This window comes from Protopterus annectens, chromosome 13.part0 (assembly GCF_019279795.1).
Source record: "Protopterus annectens isolate FY-2018-M chromosome 13.part0, PAN1.0, whole genome shotgun sequence".
Classification (NCBI taxonomy): domain Eukaryota; kingdom Metazoa; phylum Chordata; order Ceratodontiformes; family Protopteridae; genus Protopterus; species Protopterus annectens.
The window spans coordinates 306,176,951-306,200,249 of NC_056747.1; the positions used below are offsets into that span (position 1 = coordinate 306,176,951).

Consider the following 23,299-nt stretch of genomic DNA (forward strand, 5'->3'; position numbering starts at 1 on the left):
ACATTTAAAAATAACACCATACGTTAGTAAAATGCTCATTAATGTAGCAACCTAATAAATTGCTGCTACCTTTAAAACAAAGAACAACTTTACAGCATAAAAGTAGTGACAGACACAGTTAATGACAGCTTACAAACTGTCAAAACATTTTTTAAACATACTCTGACCCCCCCACCTCCCAAAAAAGTATCTCTTACTGCAGGTGACCCATCCTTCCTACAGCTCTAATTGATGGTATTCAACTCTCAGCATATTCAATAAAAATAAAAATTCAAGTACTAATACTTACAAAGGAGTTGCTCCAGCATCATCATCTGCAAAAGAACCAAGACAACAAACATGGATAAAAACAATCAAAGCATAGAATACATTTGTTAATATTGCTGTTTTAACAAAATTTATATTAATGACCTCTAAACTGTAATGGAAAACAAGTGTATACAACTGGTTGCTACTGTAGTGTTGGCATTCTAGCTTGACTCCAGGTACAGCTACCTTAAAGATATCAAACCAAGTCTAAACATTCTAGACAAACTAACCTTATACACCAAAAAGACAAAGTAGTTTTTTTTTTTAAATATGCATTAAAGTTATCACTTAAGACATAGGTGAACATAAAGTAATAGTAAACAAACCATATCAACATTTTTTTTCCATTTACATTCATTAGACATTACATGTCTTCTTTCTTTATAAAATACCATCATTCAGTCCACAGCATGTTTTTGGTGAGCAATTTTATGTAAACTGTCTCCAACCAAAGGGACAACCAACAATCAAAACCCCAAAGAAGCAATCTCGTATTTCAAACATCCAGGCATCTGGCTAGATCAAAGCATTATCTTCAGCACCACACACCAAGACAAAAATAAATTCCCTACTATTATGGTAAAAAAAAAATCTCGAGCTTCCTGGCCCCATAGAGCAGATTAGCTATTGGTAAAGACGGTCTAACTTACAAAATTTTAATATGGCCTTCTACTCATGGCTAACACTTAAGAAAAAACATCAACTCTTGGCAAGTCACAGCTAGCATCAGCTGCAGATTTATCAGTCTTCCTCTTAAGACATAGCAGCACTGTAGTGTTCTATGCAAAGCAAAGAGGCTTCCAGTAAAAGAAAGATGTGCTTTATTTCTAGTATTCCTTACATAAGCAAATCTAGAAGCCTTCCTATTCTTAGCCAGCAATTTAAACCAAAATGACACCCAGCTACAACCTCAGTGGCCTGCTACATCACCCCCTCCCATTTTTTGTCCCTGGGAACAGACTTCACATAACTGACCATGGATTTACATGAATGCCCCTCACTCCTGCGTATGGGAATTCCCTCCACTAAAACTAATATCAATCTCCTCTTTCCTAAAAGTCTGTAACTAGCTAAATAATTTGTGCACAATTAAGCTACATGCAAAGGAATACCCTGAAAATTCCTCAACTAAATTACATCAAACCACCTCTTCATGCAATGGACATCTCACATCTCCATGCTATTTAATGAACTATTGCCCCCTCCCAAAACAATTTCTCTCAAGTCCTCTTTCACTTCTTTAGTTTTCATATCTTTACCTCTCCCCAAACTCACATGCATGCAAATTTCGTAAACAGCATAAAATGCAATTGCTTACACAAATACTCATGTTAATAAGGTTAATAATAAAGCTTTAGGTTTCACAATATACTTATGCAAGACAACCACAGTGTGATTAACTGTGCACGACACTGTTTCTGCACATTAGTTTTACTTAATGACCATTTTCTCTGTGTACTATAGCGTTGTTACCTCACAGCAAGAGATTCTCCCGTTTGATTCTGGGCTTGGCTTGGGAGTGCCTTCTGTGTGGAGTCTGCATGTCCTCCCCGTGGTTGGGTAACATTCGAAAGACATGCGTGCGTAAATGAGCATGCCTTCGTTGAAGGTTGGGCGTCGAGCTGGCACCTCGGCATTTCGTAAAAAATCTACTGCCAATCATTAGCAGACCGGAGCTCTGCTGTGGCGACCCCTTACCGGGAAAAAGCTGAAAGACAAACAACTTTTAGTTATGTACTTACCATAACTTCGGATGTATGGGATCCATCTCGCCTACATTCATAAATGATGGGTTCGGAGCCGATCCATCGGCTCCGACTCGGCCAACTAGTATACTAGAACGAAGTCTCTTATTGGCTGGGCTACCCTCTATCCCAGGATGCACCACACCTGCTTCCCCAGATCTTGTTTGTTCGCTTTCATACTTACATGCAAACACAGAAAAATACCAGTTACTCCAACCAACTAAAGTTCTTCAAGAGATCATCTCCAAATGGACCAACATTTCCTCTAAATCCGAATGGAAGGGGGAAAGGAGGGTGGGTATGAATGAATGTAGGCGAGATGGATCCCATACATCCGAAGTTATGGTAAGTACATAACTAAAAGATGTAATGGGATCCTATCTCGCCTACATTCATAACTGATGGGACAGCGTCCCTAGCACCTAAATCCCGGGTGGCTCATTGGAAAACACTCCTGAGAACTGTGGAACCAAAGGAAGCCCTGCCTTGAGAAACCACATCTATTTTGTAATGAGAAATGAAAGTGTGCGGACAAGTCCAGGTAGCCGCAGCACAAATATCATCTATTGATAATCTGGAGTGGAATGCTACAGAAGTAGCCATTGCCCTGGTAGAATGAGCCCTGACTGGAAAGGGAAGCTCTCTGTCAGCCTGCGAATAAATGAAACAGATGCAATCTTTAATCCATTTGGCTATAGAGGTTTTAGCCACTGGTTGACCCAACCTGTTTACTGCAAAGGACACAAACAGTTGATTTGACTTCCGTGTCTGAGTAGTCCTGTTCAAATAAAAACGCAGTTGTCTATGGACATCCAACTGATGAAAGATATATTCTGTGTTATTGGAGAATTTGGGAAAAAATACAGGGAGCTCTAGGGACTGTTGAATGCAGAAAGAAGATGCTACCTTTGGTAAAAAAGAGGGATTTAATTTAAGGGACACTCTATCTTTGTGAAAAATCAAATAAGGAGGATTAGAACAAAGAGCCTGGAGCTCTGAAACCCGCTTGGCCGAAGTTATGGCCACTAAAAAAGCGGTCTTCCAAGACAGGAATTTCATATCACAGGTAGCTGCTGGTTCAAAGGGGCGGGCAGTTAAGGCAGCCAGGACCATATTTAGGTCCCAAGGGGGTACAGGATGAGATATCGGGGGCCTAAGGAGCCATGCTCCTTTAAGGAAAGACTTGCAAAGCTTGTTTGCCATTAATGAAGGTTCAAAAGAAACATGAAAATTAGAGATGGCCGCTAGCTAAACCTTAATCGTGGAAACTGAAGAGCCCAACTGAAAAAGAGAGGCCAGGAAATTCAAGACCTCTGGTACTGGGGCGGTAAGAGGGTCTATACCTTGTCGCTGTGCCCAAAGAGCAAACCTCTTCCATTTGCTGGAATACAGTTTGATAGTGGAAGGTTTGTGAGAAGAGGACAAAATGTGGATAACCTCCGGAGAGGGAACTGTCCCTGACTAAGGATGGAAGTGGAGTAACCAAGCAGCCAACCTCAAGGACCTGAGAGATGGGTGAGACTGTCCTGACTGATGAGTCAACAGGTCTGGCACCGGGTCCAGAAACCATGGACCTTCCACCGCATACCTCCGAAGGAAGGGGAACCAAACCTGACGAGGCCAGTGCGGGGCAATCAAAATCATGTCGCTCTCCAGGTAAATTGCCTTCTGTATCACCCTCGGCAAGAGGGGAACCGGAGGGAAGGCATAAAGGAGATCAGGGGGCCAAATGTGGGTTAGAGCGTCCCTGGGAATCTGTCCCTGAGAGGGAGTCAGAGTGAAGAACTCTCTGCACTTCGCATTGTGGGGGCTGGCAAACAAATCACAGCAAGGGAGACCCCAGTTGGCGAAGATTTTCGCAGCCACTCTCTGGTTGAGGGACCACTCGTGGGGTAACAGGATAGTCCTGCTTAGTCTGTGCGCAATCACATTGGATTTCCCCGGGATGTGCGTTGCCATTAGGAAGCGGTTGGTAGCTACCGCCCAGTGCCAAAGTCTCATGGCTTCTCTGCACAGTGGGTACGACCTGGTCCCGCCTTGCTTGTTTATATACTAAACTACCGACATGTTGTCGGATAGGATAGCAATCAGACCTTGCGGGAGAGCGTGATGGAGAGCTTGTAGTACCAGTAGCACCGCTCTCATTTCCAGGATATTGATGTGTAAATGCGCTTCCTGGGGTTGCCATGTGCCTTGGACAGACCTGTCCAGATAATGACCCCCCCACCCTACCTGGGAGGCATCCGTGGTCACAGTGGCAACTGGGGAATGAAGGATAAAAGGTCACCCCTGGTCGAGATTGGATCGGAGGAGCCACCAACGCAGATCTCAACGGCAACTTTCTGTAATCATAACCAAGTGGTTCAAGGGGAGTTCCTGATAGGACCATTGAACCGAAAGTAGCCATTGCAGCACTCGCATGTGCAGTCTGGCTAAGGGGACTAGGAGAATAGTTGATGCCATCGACCCCAATACCTGCAGAATCAGATTGGCCGGAGCTTTTGATAGGGGGAGGCAGGATCGAACTTGATTCTGCAAAACCTGAATCCTTGCTGCCGGTAAGTAGGCGTGCATCCTTCTTGTGTCTAACACTGCGCCTATAAAGGTAATACGCTGATATGGCTGTAGCACAGATTTTTCCCAGTTGAAAGTGATTCCTAGGAAACGGCCCAAGCTGACTGTGGCCATGAGCGACTGAATTAGTAGATGCTTGGAGGTGGCAGTAAGGAGCCAGTCATCTAGATATGGAAACACTTGGAATCCTAGACTTCTCAGGTGAGCAGTCACCACTGCCAGACACTTGGTGAACACCCTGGGGGCTGTGGTGAGACCAAAGGGCAGTGCTCGAAAATGGAAATGACCATCTCCCAGGCGGAAGCGTAAATGACTCCTGGACTCTTGACTTATCAGAATGTGATAGTAAGCGTCCTTGAGATCTATGGAGCACATCCAGACATCCTTCTCCAATAGTGGGAGAATGGACTGAAGAGTGACTATTCGGAATTTGGACTTTTTCACAAAGCGATTCAATGAACTGAGGTCCAAAATGGGCCTGAAGTCCCCTGTCTTTTTTGGCACCAAAAATAGTCTCGAGTGAGTTCCTGATCCGATCTGATCGGCGGGGACAGGCTGGATGACTCCTTTTTCTAGCAGCTTTGAAACCTCTATTGCTGCTTGATCCCGCTGACTGGGTGGCACGTCCGGGATTTCCCTGAAGGAAGGGGGGACTTGATGAAGGGAATGAGACAGCCTCCGGTAATAATCCGGAGCACCCACTGGTCGCTGGTAATAGCTTCCCAAGCTTGTGGGTGTTCCGCAAAACTACCCCCGACTGGCTCCGGAGCTGCACAGTCGGGCACCAACTCAGGGACGTTGAGCGTAGGAGAAACCACGAAAGGAATCGCGGTCTCCAGAGTTACGGGGGCCTCTGCCACCTCTGGGGCAGCGTCTTCCCGAATCCCCCCCCGCCTCTAGAGGGGGGATCACTGGGTGGAGTAGGGAAAGACCTCTGAGTTTTCCTGAACCACATTTTCCCTCCTCTCTGGGCCGTGGGGTAAGGCCTAGAGGGAGCGGAAAAACGGGCCCCAACGGCAGTCAAGGTCTTGCCCTCCTGCTCGCACCGAGTCAGTGTGTCCTTCACCTTGGGTCCAAACAAAGAGGACCCATCAAAAGGGGCGTCGGCGAAGGAAGACTTGAAAGCCTCCGTAAAGGAACACAAGCGTAACCAGGTGCGTCTCCCAAGGGCCACGCCTGTTCCTCACAGCTCTACTCGCCCCTCGGCCGCATACGAGATGAGCCTCATGGACGAGTTCACAATGGATGATAAGGTAGTCATCTGGGCGCCAACAGTGTGGGCTAACGCCTCAGGTAGATTACCTGTGAGGGACTCACCTAGCTCTTTAAGGAGGTCCCTTTGGAGCCTAGTAAAATGACACAGGTAATTCAGCGACCGTGGGTAAAGGCCGCTGAAGAAAGTGCCTTCCCGTACCTATCCATGCTCCTGGAATCCTTATTAGGAGGGTGGATAGACGTTGAAGCCTCTGCCATGTCCTGCTGTGTTGGCAGATGCCACCACCATCGCATCTACAGGAACTCCTTTAGTTAAAAATTCCTTTTGAGGGGGAGCTGAAAGGAATTTGTTGGGTCTTGCAGGCACCGGTTCCACAGAGTCAGGGTGCTCCCAAGCCCTTCGAGAAATTAAATCAAGTAACTCATCGAAGAGCGGAGACACCCAGGAGGCTGAGGGCTGGGCCCCGAAGGCCTTGAGGAAGACTGACTCCTCAGCGGAAGGGGTTTTGGCCTGCCAATCTCCTCTCTGTCTCAGAATCTCAAGGATATCCGAGAAAGAGACATCATCCGAAGATGATTTTGGGGACCCCTCCGCATCATCGAGGTCAGTGTCAGATGTGATAGACTCATCTTGGGAGTCCACATGCTTCCTCTTGCACAATTTCTTCCGTGGAGGCTCATCCGAAGCGGTTTCGGACGGACCCCCTGGAAGAAGGGAACCCCCCACGGGGGGTATCCTCAGGCCCTGGGACCCCACTGTCATGGGACTGCAGTACGCCAGAAGCACCAGTCTCTAGGTTTAGGGACGGTGAGATGGAAACCTGCTGAGCCGGCAAGAACATGGCCAGCGTGCTCCTCATGGCCTCAAAGGCAGGACCTCCAGACTCCATGGAGGTCACTGGCCGAGAGACCACAACGGCACTAGGAATCCCCGCAGCCGATGCTCCGAGGGAAAGACTAGGCACCGAGGCACCTAGCTCCAAGATGTTCCCCTCAGCCTCGGCTGAGGAAGTCCCGGTACCGAACCCGAGGACAGGGTAGGAACAATGGTCGGAACAGATAAACTCCGAAGGGGTCTTGGTTCCGACTGTACGGCTCCGCCTTGCTCCACCATCACCGACTCCAACGGCTCCGAGGAAGTTGGAGGAGGAATCAAAAGCTTCGAGGGGATTGGCTCCGGGCCGAATGGGTTGGAGCCGAGACCATTTTTGCGAAAACCGGAGACTGGAAAAGCCTCTGAATAACTCTATCCAAATCCGAATCGGATAATTTGGAGGCTCTAGAGGAAGTAGAAAGGGGTCGAGACGACTTCTCTCTCGGCTCAGACAAGGTAGGGGACCGGCTCCGAAAGAGCTCCAACACTATCGGCGCCAGATCCGACACAGTATGAATAAGGATCGGCGCCAAGGAGCTTGAGCCGAGGGGAAGAGTCTGAGCTGCACACCTCCATCGGCTCCGAGACCAATGGAACCGAGGGAGGTGATTCGCCTCTCGATGCTCCAACCTGCGGCTCCGAAACTAACGGAGCCGAGGAAAGAGGCATCGAGGCAGACCCTTCGACCCTCGGCTCCGAAGTCAGTGGAGCAGAGGAAGAAGAGGTCGACTTATGCTTCTTAGTAGTCGGCTCTGACGGACTGGTCGGAGCAGACGACCTTTTCTTTTTAGAAGCAGTAGCAGAAGATGAAGCCAAAGCTTCCTCAAAGGAGGGCTTAATAAGGCCCTTCAGGATTAATTTATTTTTACGTTCTTGAAGAACCCTAGCGGAAAAGGCATGGCACACACTACATGTCTCTTGCAAATGCTTTGGCCCTAAACAATACACGCAAATGGCATGACTATCCGTGATAGACATTTTATAATTGCACCTAGTGCCCTTTTTAAACCCAGATTTCTGCTCTTTAGACATTTTCACCAACAAACTAATGGAATAGTGAACAATCTAATTGCCACACAAAGAACAGTACTTGACCAAAAACTGTTAAAGCACGAGAAAAGGGCGCGAGCCCTCTGAACACAAGGTTTACCTCACAGGAGAGAACAACAACAAAGGGAACACAACAACGGGCTTTACCCGGAGAAGAAAAGGAGTAAAAATAGACAACACACTCACTCCACTAAGAAGGGCAAAGGCCCTCTAACTTAAACGGGCCTTGCCCGAAATACCAACAGATACAAAACTGCCAATAACACTCAAACAATACACAGAATAGCTGTTAAAACAGCTGTTGATTGAATTTATGAGGAAACCCCAGGTCAAAAGACCAGAAAAAATAAGAAAAATACACTTAGCTCCAGCCAAGTCGAGACCATGCCTAGCTTGATAAAGCGGCAAACGAGATCTGGGGAAGCAGGTCTGGTGCATCGGGATAGAGGGTAGCCCAGCCAATAAGAGACTTCGTTCTAGTATGCTAGTTGGCCGAGTTGGAGCCGATCCCCATCAGTTATGAATGTAGGCGAGATAGGATCCCATTACATCTATATTTCTTTACACTACACTATGTTCTTACAAATTAAAAAAAAAAAGTTATGTGCTTACCATAACTTTCCATCTGTGTTGTCCATTTTCATTCTTCCTCAACCTGTGGGTTCAGATCAGAACCTCGAATTGGACTTGGCAGCTTTTGTAGTTTAGGATCCGACTCTAGCTCCTACCTTTATCCATAATGCCAGTGTCCTCCAGATTACCTCATATAGAGTTTGCTTCAGACGTAAATGCATACGTACATGTACATATAGAAAATTTTCATATGATACGAAAATAAAATCAGGAGCTCAAAAGGAACAGTGGTTCCTGAAACGCCTCTAAGTCTCCCCAGAAGGGACAGGGGAATGGGGGAGGGGAGGTTGAGGAAGAATGAAAATGGGCAACACAGATGGAAAGTTATGGTGAGTACATAACTTCTTTATCTGATGCTGTCATTTTCATTCATTCCTCAACCTGTGGGACAGAGTTCCCAGCTACATGACCATCATGGAAGGATATTCCAGAGCACCGCAAAGCCAAAGGATGCTCCATTTTTGGATATATCTAACTTGCAATGTGTAATAAAGGTATGAGTATTTGACCAGGAGGCTGATGCACAATCATCATCAATAGATACTCTAGTAGATCAAAAAGCTGTTGTGGACATTGACCTAGTAGAATGCACCTTCACATGTGATACCTTTTGCAGAGTAAACATAAGAAATGCAATCAGTAATCCATTTAGCTAAGGTAATCTTGGAGACAGACTTCCTCAATTTTGCTTTAGAAAAAAAAAAAATTGGTCAGATTTTCTGAAGGCCTTTGTTGTGTCCAAGTAAAAACATAATTGTACATCTAATAGGTGAAGAGTATATTTGCCCTCATTCTCAAAATTAAGAAAAAAATACAAGACGACTGATAAATTGACTGACATGGTTTTCAGAGAGAACTTTTGGCAAAAAGGTCAGATTTGTACCTAGGGTGACTCTGTCCTTATAGAAAATCAAATATGGCGGTTTAGAAGAAAATGCTTGCAATTCTGAAATTCTCCTATCTGAGGTTAACGCCACCAAGAATAAAGTTTTCCATGATAAAAAATTGAGATCTACTTTGTCAAAAAGTTCAAAGGGGGAGAGAACTAGGACTTGTAAGACCACAGTGAGATCCCACGGAGGAGTGGGGTCTCTGATCAGAGGTCTAAGAAGGTACCTTTGAGAAAGACCCTACACAATTTGGAAGAAGCCAAAGAAGAATTTTCACCTATGTTCACCTATGTGGTAATTGGATATGGCTAACTGTACCGTGTACTTTTTTTTTTTTTTTAAACACAGAGGAAAAGGGAAGAAAAAATAGAAACTACCAACAATGGTAGGGGAGGAGAGGAGAGAGTTATACCAGCCAATATATACAAAGTTTTACAAACAATGGAGAAACCCAAAAATAAAAACAAAAGCTATTTAGAGAGTAAGGAAAGGTGATAGAAAACAACAAGAACAGAAATTTGCAAGTTTAAACTCTAAATTCACTCATGACCTAAAAGGAGCTACAAGAGTAGGAAAGCACGACTTGCTTGAAGTGTGGCAAATGAGATCCGAGGTAATCTGGAGGACACAGGTATTATGGGTAAAGGAAGAAGCTAGTGAGTCTGATCCTAAGCTACAAAAGCACCACAGTCGTATCAAAACTCATAGGTTGAGGAACGAATGAAAATGACATCAGATCAAGTTATGTTCTCACCACAACAATGTTATCTGGGTTGTCTATTTTCATTCTTCCTTAACTGAGGGGAATCTAGGTGCCTCCTTTTACACGGTCTCTCTTGAGGGACCTCCTCGGTCAGATGCTCCAGAGAGTTTCGGATCAGACTCAGCTGATTTTACTAGACTCATGGATCCAGCTCTCGAGCTCCTCCCTTTAGCTATAATGCCCCACAATCCTGGCATACCTTAGAGAGTGTTTGCTGCTCAGCATTAACATATACATGACATCATATTATGAAGAAGACACAAGATAAATACAAAGAAAGGCTGGAGCTCAAAACAGGGAACAGGAGTGACTCCCAAAAGGACATCCCTTAGGTCGCAACAGAAAGGGAGGGAAGGGGGTTGTACGGTGAGGAAGTGGAGGAAGAATGAAAATGGACAAGAGCTGCATCATTATGTGGAATACATAACCTTGGTATCAGACACTGTAATTTTTATTCATTCCTCAACTGATAGAACAGTCTCTCCAGCTAGATGAACATTGGGTGGTCCACATGGAAGGATAACCTAATGGAGAGATGAAAAGTCAGCAAGCAAAAGAGAGTGGTAGTGCTGAAGTTGAATTCATCCTAAAGTCTTGGTGAGTACCTTCACTAGGTGCCCTGTTTTTCACAAATCTCACCAAGGTGACACTGATATATAGACTACTTAAATAGCATATATCATGGACAGAAGTAAAAAAAAAAAAAAAAAAGATGGCTGGGGTGCACTAGTGCCAGGACAAAAAAAAAGTGTCTAATCCTGGCAGGCACACTGGTGCCAGGAATGGAAAAAAATGACAGTGTAGAATCCTCAAAATCCATTAACATTCCTACAATGGGGCCAGGCCAGGCCCAAGGGGGGAATGGCCCTACATAGTAACAGCCCACAAAAATCACAAAAACTTGTAGGCCAAAGAAGAGCCATAAAGATGATAGAGTGGACTACGGAGGATGAGAAAGAAATTATGTATTGCTACTATTATGTAAAAACCTCAGAATTACCAGACAGAGGACATATAGAGAGTTTGAGAGATAAATTAGAGGAAAGAAAAATACTTTCACAGGAAAAACTGCCAGAAGCTTCAAATAAAAAATTGTGTTCATTAATACAACAGATTTTTGAAAAACAGTGTATAGATCACGAAACTTTGATCTGTTTGGAAAAAGTAGAGTACGTCCAAAAATGTAAACAAAACCTAGACATTTTTGAAAAATATAAAAAAGGAATATGGACATGGGAAAGAGATTTGATATGGTGCAATACTTACAGAAAGGAGAAAGCAGTTAAAAGATATTCGAAGAGAAATACAGGCAAAGGCATTTACATATGGAAAATTTCACAATAAAAAAATTAATATCACAAAGATGGAATGTGGAAAAGAAGATTAGTAAAACAGAAGTTAAAGAAATAGAAGCTGAAGTTATGGACTGCCTGCAGAGTGAAGGATTTAATGTAGAAAGTCTAACACAAAAAGAGCAGCACCAAAGACATTTGATGAAATACAGGCAAAGGAATCCAGATAGGGAAACTTTACAATACAAAAAAATAAGACAGAGGAAAAGTACAAAAGGAGATCAGTAATGAAGATGTTAAAGAAATAGAAATTGAGATTATGCAGCACCTGCAAAGTGAAGGACTTGGTGTAGAAAATCTAATGCAGACAGCACCACAACAGGATAGAGCATGGATATCCAAATTAAGGGGAAACCAGTGGAACACGAAGCAATTGGTCAGGCGCCACATCAAGATATTTTGGAGCCTTCCAGAGCAAACCAGCATAAACATTCACTTAAAGCTACACAGCAAGGCAAGGAAAGGAACAGGAGACTGTGGAAACCCTGATGCAATCAATGTTGAGGAGTAACAGGCCAGTGGGTTCCCATATGACAAAGCAACGGATGGCACAGGATTAAAGTGAAGATACGGTGCCACAGGAAGATGCCATAGAACTTTGTACAGAATGCCCACAGGAGGTGGAAAACAAAGGATGTGCCCTCACTCTGGAAGAAAATGACCTAAGGGAAGAGTTGCTTGATATAATGGACAAAAATATATTAAAATTAATGAAAGAAATAGACTGCAGAAGGTCAATAAAACCCCAAAAGTCAGAAGTCTGACAAAACAAATGTACACAGTAATTAGGAATGCCCATAGAGATCCATGCGATATAACAGAAGTAAACAGGATATGTTACTGTGCAGCTAAATTAATAACTGATAAAGTTCTACCACAACAGTACAGGGTAGTGAGGCAAAGGAAGGGGAGAAACTGAATACCATCATGGAGGTATCGAATAGAGAAAACTATAAAGCAATTAAGACAAGAAGCGTCACTGTTAGAAGAGTATAAAAGAGGGAATAGATCAACAAAAACACTAAAAGATAGATTCGGTAAAAGCAGTACGCAGTATTAGAACAGACCAGGATCTACCACGCACTATTGCAAATAATAATTTAAAAATTTCAGCACAAGTGAAAAAAACTTAGAAGATACACAGATAAATATAAAGGAAAGGTACAAAATAGGCAATTTAGTGATGACCCAAAAAAGTTTTAGAGAATTAGGAAACAAGGTCAAAGGAATTAAAGGACCGCCAAAAAAGAAGAAATAGATGCATTTTGGAGAAGTATCTATGAAGATCCTGTGGAACACAACGATAAAAAGTAAAAGAAAGAAAAAGTTTAAAAGTACAGGACATGAAATGTGATGAAGTAACAGCCATACTGACTGAAACAAAGTTAAGAAAAGCTTCTAATTGGAAAAACCCAGGACCAGATGCAGTGGCTAACTTTTGGTTAAAAGTATCAACATCTTTGCACGAAGACCTAGCCATGAGTAAGAACTATTTATATGCACACCCCGAACAGACACCAATCTGGCTAACCGGTAAAACAATGCTCCTACTTAAGAATGAACCTGCAAGCTACCCCAAAAATTATAGACCAATAACTTGCCTTACGATGACTTATAAACTATACATGGGAATTGATGCTGACAGAGTTTATAGTCATTTAGAAGAAAATTCAATTACGGCAGTAGAACAAAAGGGCAACAAAAGAAACTCATTTGCAACAAAGAATCATTTGTTGTAAAATAAAGTCATAGTGGAGAACTGTAAAAAGGGGAAGAATCTAAGTATGGCATGGATTGACTACAAAAATGCATTTGATAGTATCCCACCATTCATGGATAAGACAGTGCTTAAAAATGTGTAAGATACATTCTACACTGATCGACTGTTACAGTGACCATGAAACAATGGCAGACCACTTTGTAAGTAAACCATGATAAAGGTCAAATTATCCAAGGGATAAAAATTCAAAGGGGGATATTGCAGGGTGACACACTCTCACCACTGCTGCGCTGCCTTGCCCTTAACCCATTAAGCTGTTTACTTGACAGCTTATGCCATGGCTACAATTTGGCTCCTAGAAAACAACGAAGTCTAAAGACTATTTGTCGATGACTTAAAACTGCCATTGATCCAAATACTTGGGAGGATTAAGTCTTGCTGTAGGAAAAGAAAGGGAGTTCACTTTCATGACCTGTGACTTGACAGTATGAACTCGTGTTAAAGGAAGCAAAGCTATTTGGTTGATCATGTCTAAATGAGCGCTTGTGAACTCCAGGGTCTGTGTAGGAGTAAGTTGTGGTGCAACTGACCATGACGCTCAGTTGATGACAAAAGTACAGTTTTGTACCTACCATAAATGTAGATGTTCGGGGATCCACATTGCTGCAGTCCTAACTATTGGGTAGTCCGCTGTCCAGTCGGCCCGAATACCAAAGTATATGGCTGGCGTCGGTCAGGGCGCATTAGACTGGCGTCAGTACGTCAGGGTACTAATGCGCATGACCGACGTCATATCCTCAGTCTTTTCTTGCCCCAGATGTCAGAAGACCCTAAAAAGACAAGGCCCAATATACCTGCACCAAAAATATGTACAATATATACAAAATTATCAGCATATAACCTCACCTACACAACCACCCCTAAACACAGAGGGAAGGAGGGAGGTAGAATTGGACTGCAGCAATGTGGATCCTCGAACATCTACATTTATGGTAGGTACAAAACTGTACTATGTTCTTCATTCCACATTGCTGCAGTCCTAACTATTGGGTAGAATCCCAAAGCAGAGGTAAGGAGGCTGGCAAATCATAAAGAAGCAGGAGCTGACAACATGCCTTGCAAAATAGCTGTGGCAAACCAGCCCTAGACTTAGAGTAGAGAGGAAGGTGATAATGCTTAGAGAAAGTATGCACTGAACTCCAAGTAGCTGCCTCCAAAATATCCTTAGTTGCCACCCCTTAGAAATGCTGTTGAAGTGGCAGTAGCCCTAGTGGAATGAGGCCTAATCCCAGCTGGAATCTCCTTGCCATGATGGGAATAACAAAATGCAATGCAAAACCCAATCCACCTAGAAATAGTTTGTTTTGACACAGGCTTGCCCTGAACTCAAAGCAAAAGAAACAAACAACTGCTGAGACTGCCTAAAATCCTTAGTCCTGCTCAAATAATAACGCAATTGCCTGTGTACATCTAAAGTGTGCAAAATCTTTTCCCCTTTATTTTGGGGGTCTGCATAAAAAGTAGGCAAATGAATAGTTTGGTTTAAAGCCACACTAGAAACCACCTTAGGCATAAAGGAGGGATTAGTACGTAATGATACCCTATCCTTATGGAAAATCAAAAGGGCTCTACTGCCATAAGGGCCTGCAACTCAGACACCCTTCTTGCAGAAGTAATAGCCAACAGAAAAGCAGTCTTCCATGACAAGTATTTCAATTCAGCAGTAGCCGCAGGCTCAAAAGGTTGTAGAGTAAGTTTTTCCAACACAAAATTGAGATCCCAAGCAGGAGTAGGAGCTCACGTGGGGTCTTATATTCTTTGCCCCTCTAAGAAACTGCTTGAACAAAGGATGCGAAAACAATGGTGGGTCACAATCATAGTGAGCTGAAATAGCTGCAGCATGTATCTTAATGGAAGAGAAGGACAAACCTTTGTCCAATAACTCAGTAAGATATTGAAGAGCCACACTCAAATTAGGCTCAGAAATCTCCAAATTCTTTGCTGTACACCAAAATAAAAATCTCTTCCATTTTTCTGCGTACACTTTCCTTGTACTAGGCCTTCTAGCTTCCATAATCACATTTAAAACTTGTTGAGGAAGTTGAGACCTGCTGTGTTTCAACACAGAATATGCCAGGCTGTTAGATGAAGAGAGTGAAGCTTGACATTGAGCAGGTGACCGTCCTTCTGAGATAACAGATGTGGAATCAAAGGTAAAAGCCATGGAGGCTTCCTTACCAGACTCCTTAGTAGTGGGTACCAGTGTTGCCGAGGCCAATCTGGAGCTATTAAAATCATCCTTGGCTTGTCTTGTCTGACCTTTAAGAGCACCTTTGGAAGAAGAGGCAGAGGTGGAAAGGCATACACATGAAGATTTTTCCAACTGAAAGACAGAGCATCCACTTTCCAAGCTGTGTGATGAAACCCCTTTGTGCAAAACTTTGGCAGCTGGTGGTTTAGTGGAGAAGCGAACAGATCTATGTCTGGAGTTCCCCAAGACACTGTCAATTTCTGAAATACATGAAGATCCAGTTTCCACTCGTGGGGATCCATGATTTGTCTGCTTAACACATCTGCTAAGGAGTTCTGTGCTCGGCAGAAACCTTGCCTGAAGAGTTAGTTGCAAGCTGAGCGCAGTCTCCCATAAAATCATTGCTTGCCTGCATAGAGGATAAGAATGTGTTCCCCCTGGTTTGTTGATGTACCACATGACAGTTGTGTTGTCTGTTAGAATCAACACCTGCCCTGGAAGAAGTAACTCCTTGAAAGCCATTAATGCAAACTGGACTGCTAACATCTCCTTCATGTTGATATGTAGATGCTGTAGTCTGGCAGGCCACTTGTCTTGTATCCACTTTCCATTTAGATGAGCTCCCAAGCAATGTCCGAGGCATCTGTCGTTAAAATCTGACTCGCCTCTGGCGGGTCACAGAGAGTCCCTTGTTTAGGTGACATTCCTGAGCCCACCACAAAAATTCTTTTTGAAGGCAAGGTATTATTTGAATGACAGTGTCCAAATCCTGGCAGTGCTGTGTCCATACATTTTTCAGATACCATTGCAGCTTCCTCATATGCAGTTTGGCATTGGGAAGCACCAGAATACAAGATGCCATGAACCCTAATGCTTGAAGGACTGTCCTTGCAGTCAGCACAGACTGATGAGATAGTTGATGGAAGTAAAGGGATAGACTCTTTTGTTTGTCCGGGGTTAAAATGGCCATCTGGGCTGCTGTATTCAGTCTCACACCCAGAAAGCACATGTCTTGAGAGTGTACTAGACTGGACTTTATTTCGTTCACAGAATACCCTAGGCATCTTAGCACTGCTATAACATATTCCAGATGCTGTAGAAGGTCTTCCTTTTCTTGAGCCAGAATCAGGCAGTCGTCCAAGTAAGGATAGATTTGAATTCCTTGTAGCCTGAAGTAAGCTATCACTGGAGCCAGAACCTTTGTGAATACTCTGGGCAGTAGATAAGCCAAAGGGCAATGCAGAGAACTGATAATGAGAATTTCCAGCTCGAAAACGCAGATACTTCCTGCAACTTAGTCTTATAGGCACATGAAGGTAAGCTTCCTTGAGATCTAAAGTTACCATCCAGTGATCTTTGCCCAGCAGAGGTAAAAGCTGTTGTAACGTCAACATCTTGAACTTGGGAATGTCCAGATAAGTGTTGAGGATAGATAAATCCAAAATTGGTCTCCACGTGTTCCCCTTCTTTGGTACTAGGAACAGGCGAGAATAAAATCCTAGGCCCCTTTCTGATACAGGGACTGGCTGAATGGCCCCTATTTGGAGTAACAGAGAAATTTGCTTGTGAGCCTCTTTCCTTTGTGGAGGAGGAACGTCTGGCATGCCTCTGAAAGGGGGTAATGTATGGAAATAAAACCTGTAACCGTGGTGAATGATGTCCAACACCCATCTGTCTTGAGTAATTAAATCCCAATTTTCTGTGAAAAGAGACAGTCTTCCTCCCAAAGGAGCTGCCAGGCGAGAATCTACTGGCAGCTGAAAAGGCAGGTCATTGGGTCTGTTTACGAAAGGACTGACCCCTGCCCTCACCAGAAGTCTGAGCAGGTGAACTCCCTGTTCTAGGCCTAAAAGAACCTTGAGCTCTGCCCCTACCACGTCTAGACCTACCCCTAGACTGGGAATCATAAGCAGGATATGTCCATCCCTTAGTAGGCCAATTTCTACTAAACTTTGGTGGCTGCACCTGCAAAAAATCTTTAACAGTTTGCATAGACTTAGCTTTGTCCTCCATTTTCTTTAAAACTGCTTCCACAGGCGAACCAAACAACACATCAGACTGTAAAGGAGCATCCAAAATCCTTGTCTTAACATGCTCAGCTAAATTCTGATCCTCAACCAGGCATGCCTGCGAAGAACAGAACTAGTGGCAGCCACCCTCGAGGAGGCCTGTACAGCATCAAAACCACATTGCAAAGAATGCTTACCCACTTGTTCAGACACATGAACTAAATCCAGCAACTCTTTACACTCAATACCTTCCGCCAAAGCATCCACCTTAGATTTCAATTGTGAAAGGAGATAATTTTGATATTTTAGCATGTGAAACTGACAATTCAACGCCCTCATGGCTAAAGTGGAAGAAGTATACACTTTCTTTCCCCATCTATCCAAAGCCCTTGCCTCTTTATCAGTGGGAACAGGGTTTTTAACAACAGAGGCCTTAACACCTTTAGGTCCCTGAGAAACAGTTTCCGGGTCTGCCCTAGGACTCTTAAAAAGATACTTATGAGCTTCAGGCACCCTATAGTACCTATCAGGTTTAACAGGAGCAGGAGGCAAAGAATCAGGGTTCAGGGAAGCCTCTGCAAAAACATCCTCCACTACATTCAACACCGGAGGTATAGCTAAGGGCCTATGCTGGGGTAAAAACAGGAATTCCCTAAGCCTTTTCCTGGAATCAGAGTAATCTTGGCCTTCCCATTTAAAGTGCTCCCTCATGGAATGCAGAGTCTCTGAAAATGAGAAATCCTCAGGAGGAGAAGCTGTAGGAGTGGAATCATCCACATCAGAATCAGAATAAGGAGGATACTCCTGCAAGTCTTCCGCAGAAGACTCAGAAGCCTCTGAACACTGTTCAAAACTCTCAAACTCAGGTTCCACCCTAGGCCTCTTATCAGGAGGGGGCATAGAACCTCTAATCATAGTAATCAAATCTTCTGCCATTTTAAGCATATGTTTCTTAGGCACAGAACCTGAAGTGCTAGGAGAAGCCCCCACTGAAGCTAAACTTGGCCTACCTCTCAAAGAAGTTTTGGAAACAGAAGGAGAGGCTCTAACTACCTTGGGAAGAGAGGGAAGAACAGTTACCTGAGAAGCCCCTCAGCCTGGCCTACCTCCTGAGAAGGCACATCCTGTAACAGTAAAGTCTCTGCCTGAGACTCCAAAGAAACTCCTGGCAAAACCTCTGGCTCCACTGAGCCTTCTAAAGAACCGACGTCCGGGACTGCCGGTTCATCAACCCTAGGCTTCACTGTTTTGTCCTTGCGCTTTTTGGACGAAGCGGGCGTCGGAGCATCCGACGGCATTTTATAATTACAACGCTTCCCAAACACTAACCTGGCACAGTCTAACCGTCTCTTAATAGTGCGTTTGTTAAATCTAGCACAAGAGCGGCATCCAACGACGCCGGGCTCAGGCCCTAAACAAGGTATACACAAGGTATGGTAATCCCTATGAGGTATCTGTTTCCCACAAGAAATACAGTTATTCACTTTTTCTGACATCCGGTTAAATACTGAGGCAAGAAAAACCAAAATGTTCCCAACGGGTACTTAGCCAACTTTGATTCGGTCTGAAACTCCGACTTCAGAAAATTTCAGAACGCCAACCTGCACTCGCAAAACTGCTTCTGCATCGGACCATGCGGCAAAAAAGACTGAGGATATGACGTCGGTCATGCGCATTAGTACCCTGACGTACTGACGTCAGTCTAATGCGCCCTGACCGACGTCAGCCATATACTTTGGTATTCGGGCCGACTGGACAGCGGACTACCCAATAGTTAGGACTGCAGCAATGTGGGATGAAGAACATCGGAGCAAGTAATCCCTTGCTTGAATCAATAGATGCATAGATGGGGCAAGTCAAGGAGCTGGTTGTCTACATATGGAAACCCACTGAATGCCAGCTGCCTCAGGTGAGCCACTACCACCACCATGCAATTTGGTGAACACCCTGGGGGATGTGGTGAGTTCAAAGGGCAGTGCTCTAAACTGGTAATGGCTGGCACCCAGCTGGAAAGTACAGCTGTGTACACTTACCATAAATGTAGATGTTGAAGTGTATTCACTGTTGCAGTCAAAACATTTGGGTTATCTGCTTGCAGTAGCCCTCAGTCGGCCTGATTATCAAAGTCTTGGGTCCTGCGTCGGTTGCTGTCTCATCTTCCATGATGTCAGGTATTCAGGGGTATAAAAACATGCAGCCAATGCCATTACATCAGTTTTTCTTGCCCCAGATGTCAGGTGCCCGCCTAATGGGAAGCAATTAAATATATATATGCAAGGTTACACCTCCAACAAAAAAGCAAATGCACCAAACAAGCTTTTAAGCATAGTAAAGGAGAATAGAGGTATAGCCAAAAGAAGCCAGGGGGCTGGAGGGAGGGTAACCAGGACTGCAACAGTGAATACACTTGAACATGTACATTTAAGGTAAATGTACACAACTGTACTATGTTCTTCGTGTTTCACTGTTGCAGTCATCACATTTGGGTAGATTCCCAAAGCTAAGGATGGGAGGTGGAATTCAGATAGCATTACAACCCAGCTATAAGGCCCTGCAAGACTGCAGTGGCAAAACCAGCTCTGGATTTAGAGAAAATTGGCAAATGGTAATGCCTGGTGAAAGTATGTACAGAACAAAATGACATCCAACACTTGTTTACTGAGGGGATGGTGACAGAGATTAGGTAATTAGCCAGGCTGCCAGGTTCAGGGTTTGAAGCAGAGGATGCAGAATCTGGCCCTCCAGCTGGGACAGCAGGGTAGGGGTCTGAGGCAGGTGACGTGGAGCCAGCAGTGATGCACTGCGCAAGAGGGGGTACACCAGTGTTGGCATGGCCAGTCTGGTGCAATCAGTATCGTCCTTGGTTTGTCCTGTTTGATCTTTAGTAGAACATTGGAGAGGAGAGGCAGAGGAGGAAAGGCATAAACTGACAGATTTATCCAGCTGAAGGACAGGGCATCCACTTTCCAAGCTTGTTTGTAGGGAGTCCTTGTGCAGAATTTGTCCAATTGGTAGTTCTGGGGGGAGGCAAACAGGTCTATATCTGGGATCCCCTATTTGTTTATCAACATGTTGAAAGTCTTTGGTTCCAGTTTCCACTTGTGTGGGGTCCATGAGATTTCTTAGTTCGTCTGCCAGTGTATTTAGTTTTCCTGGGAGGTAATGAGCCTGTGGATGCACTTGGCAGCTCAAGGCTGTGTTCCACAGAGCCATGGCTAGTCTGCAGAAGAGGGTATGAATGGGTACCCCCTGCTTATGTACCACATAAAGTACAGTTTTGTACCTACCATAAATGTAGATGTCCGAATTGGATAGCATCTGCAGTCATAACAACTGGGTTGTCCTGTCGTCAGGCAGCCCTTCAGTCGGCCGGATTCCAAAGTCCGGGTCCGGCTTCGGCTGATGTCGCACTTCACCCGACGTCATCTCTGTTGGACTTCGGGTATAAAAGCATCAGCAGACGCCATTTTCTTCAGTGTTTCTTGCCCCAGATGCCAGAAGCCCTATAGAAGGCTAAAAATTTTGGATAGATGCCAATGTTTCCAAAAGATAGAGGTAAACACAAAAATAAGCATGTATGTACATAAATACAAACAAATACACCATGAAAGAAATCCCCCACTAGCTAGCTATTAGAAGGGTAAACACCCTAGGAGTACCACAGAGGGAAGGAGGGAGGGTAATCCTGACTGCAGATGCTATCCAATTCGGACATCTACATTTATGGTAGGTACAAAACTGTACTATGTCCTTCATGGATGCATCTGCAGTCATAACAACTGGGTAGAATACCATAGCCAACTACGGCAGGAGGATAAAGGTAAATTATGGTGTGTTTAGGATCCCTTGCAGAACAGCAGTGGCAAACCCTGCTCGGGATCTGGAATATAGAGGTAAATTATAATGCTTGGCAAATGTATGCACGGAGGTCCAAGTAGCCGCCTCAATAATGTCTTTGGTAGCCACTCCTCGTAAGAAGGCTGTGGTAGTGGCTGTTGCCCTTGTAGAATGAGGTCTTATGTTCTGTGGAATTGGCTTTCCATGGAAGGAGTAACAGAATCGTATGCAATTTCCTATCCATTTGGAGATTGTCTGTTTGGAAATAGCTTTTCCTTCCTTCCTGTTGCATAGGCTACGAAAAGTTGGTCAGTCTTTCTGCTATTTTTGTTCTGTCCAAGTAGTAGCGTAGCTGTCTATGTACATCCAAGGTATGCAGTATTCTTTCCCTTGTTTTGTGGGTTGGGAAAGAAGGTAGGCAGGTGGATTGCCTGGTTTAGAGACACTCTGGATACCACCTTAGGCATAAATGTAGGATTAGTCCTCATGGACACTCTATCTTGGTGGAAGATTAGAAAGGGTTGCACTGCCATTAAGGCCTGTAGTTCTGAAACCCTCCTTGCTGAAGTAATTGCCAGTAGGAAAGCAGTTTTCCATGACAGGTGTTGTAGGTCTGCTGTTGCTGCTGGTTCAAAAGGTGACAGTGTCAATTTTTCTAGCACAAAGTTCAAGTCCCAAGCTGGCAATGGTGGTTTCCTTGGAGGTTTTACATTCTTGATTCCTCTGAGGAACTGCCTGAGCAAAGGGTGTGAAAAGACAGGTGGATCAAAGCTGTATTCTGCTGAAATAGCTGATGCATGAATCTTGATGGAGGAGTAGGACAGGCCTGAATGAAGTAGTTCGGCCAGATACTCCAGAATGTTAGGCATATCTATGTTTGATACATCTTTTCCTCTTTCAGAACACCAAATGACAAACCTTTTCCATTTCCCAGCATAATTCCTTCTAGTTGAAGGCCTGCGTGCTTCAAGAATAATGTCTTTAACTCCTTGTGAAAGTTCTGTATTAGCAGCTGCTATGTGATGTTCCATGCAGTCAGTTGCAGCGTTTTTAGGTTTGGATGCATGGTGCTGAAGTTGTTCTGAGTTAGCATCAAAGGCATCAGGGAATTGGCCACATATTGTTCGAGACATGCTCCTCAGTAGTGGGTACCAATGCTGTCTTGGCCAGTTTGGAGCTATCAGGATTATCCTTGGACGTTCCTCCTTGATTTTTAGTAGTACTTTGTGTATCAAGGGAAGAGGTGGGAATGCATATGCTGTTAGGCCTTTCCAGCTGAAGGAGAGCGAGTCCACTTTCCATGCTAGTGGGTGGAATGTCCTTGTGCAGAATTTTTTGAGCTGGTGATTGAGAGGTGATGCGAATAGGTCTATCTGAGGCATTCCCCATTTCTTCGAGATGGTCTTGAAGATATCCGGGTGCAGCTGCCATTCGTGGGCATCCGATGTGGTCCTGCTTAACATATCTGCTAGAGAGTTTTCTTTTCCTGGCACAAATATTGCCTGTAACTGGATGTTGTAGCTGAGTGCTAGGGTCCACAGCTCCAAAGTCATTCTGCATAGGGGGTAAGAATGAGTGCCTCCCTGTTTGTTGATGTACCACATGACTGTGGTGTTGTCTGTCCTTATCATCAAGTGGTCCTCCTTGAGAAATGGTCTGAACCTTTGGATTGCCAGTTTTACTGCCAGCATTTCTTTTAGGTTGATGTGCAGGTGAAGTTGGTCCTGTGTCCACAATCCTTGTACGCATTTGTCCAGCATATCGCCCCATCCTAGGTCTGAAGCATCTGTTGTGATGGTCTGGCTTGCTTGACCCTTGCGAAAGGGCAGGCCTGGGTTTGACTGGCATGCCTGAGCCCACCATAGGAACTCCTGTTTTAAGCATGGTATTAGTGGGATTTCCGTTTCTAGGCTGTGTCTGTGTTGGGACCATAAATTCTTTAGGTACCACTGTAGTTTTCTCATATGTAGTCTGGCAAATGGAACCAGGATTATGCATGATGCCATGAAACCCAAGGCCTGCAGTACCTTTCTTGCTGTTAACTTGTTTAGTTTTGTTAGTGCCAAGAAGTAAAGAG

General features: G+C 44.3%; 1 protein-coding gene across 1 annotated transcript in view; it reads right to left on the bottom strand.

Moving 5' to 3' along the window:
* Positions 1 to 285: 285 nt before the first annotated feature.
* BSG (basigin (Ok blood group)) overlaps positions 286 to 23,299 on the bottom strand; it is a 127,873-nt gene continuing 104,859 nt past the window's right edge. Inside the window, exon 3 of the mRNA XM_044054820.1 lies at positions 286 to 314. Within this exon, the coding sequence (XP_043910755.1) occupies positions 286 to 314 (29 nt within the window). The remainder of the gene's footprint in view (positions 315 to 23,299) is intronic.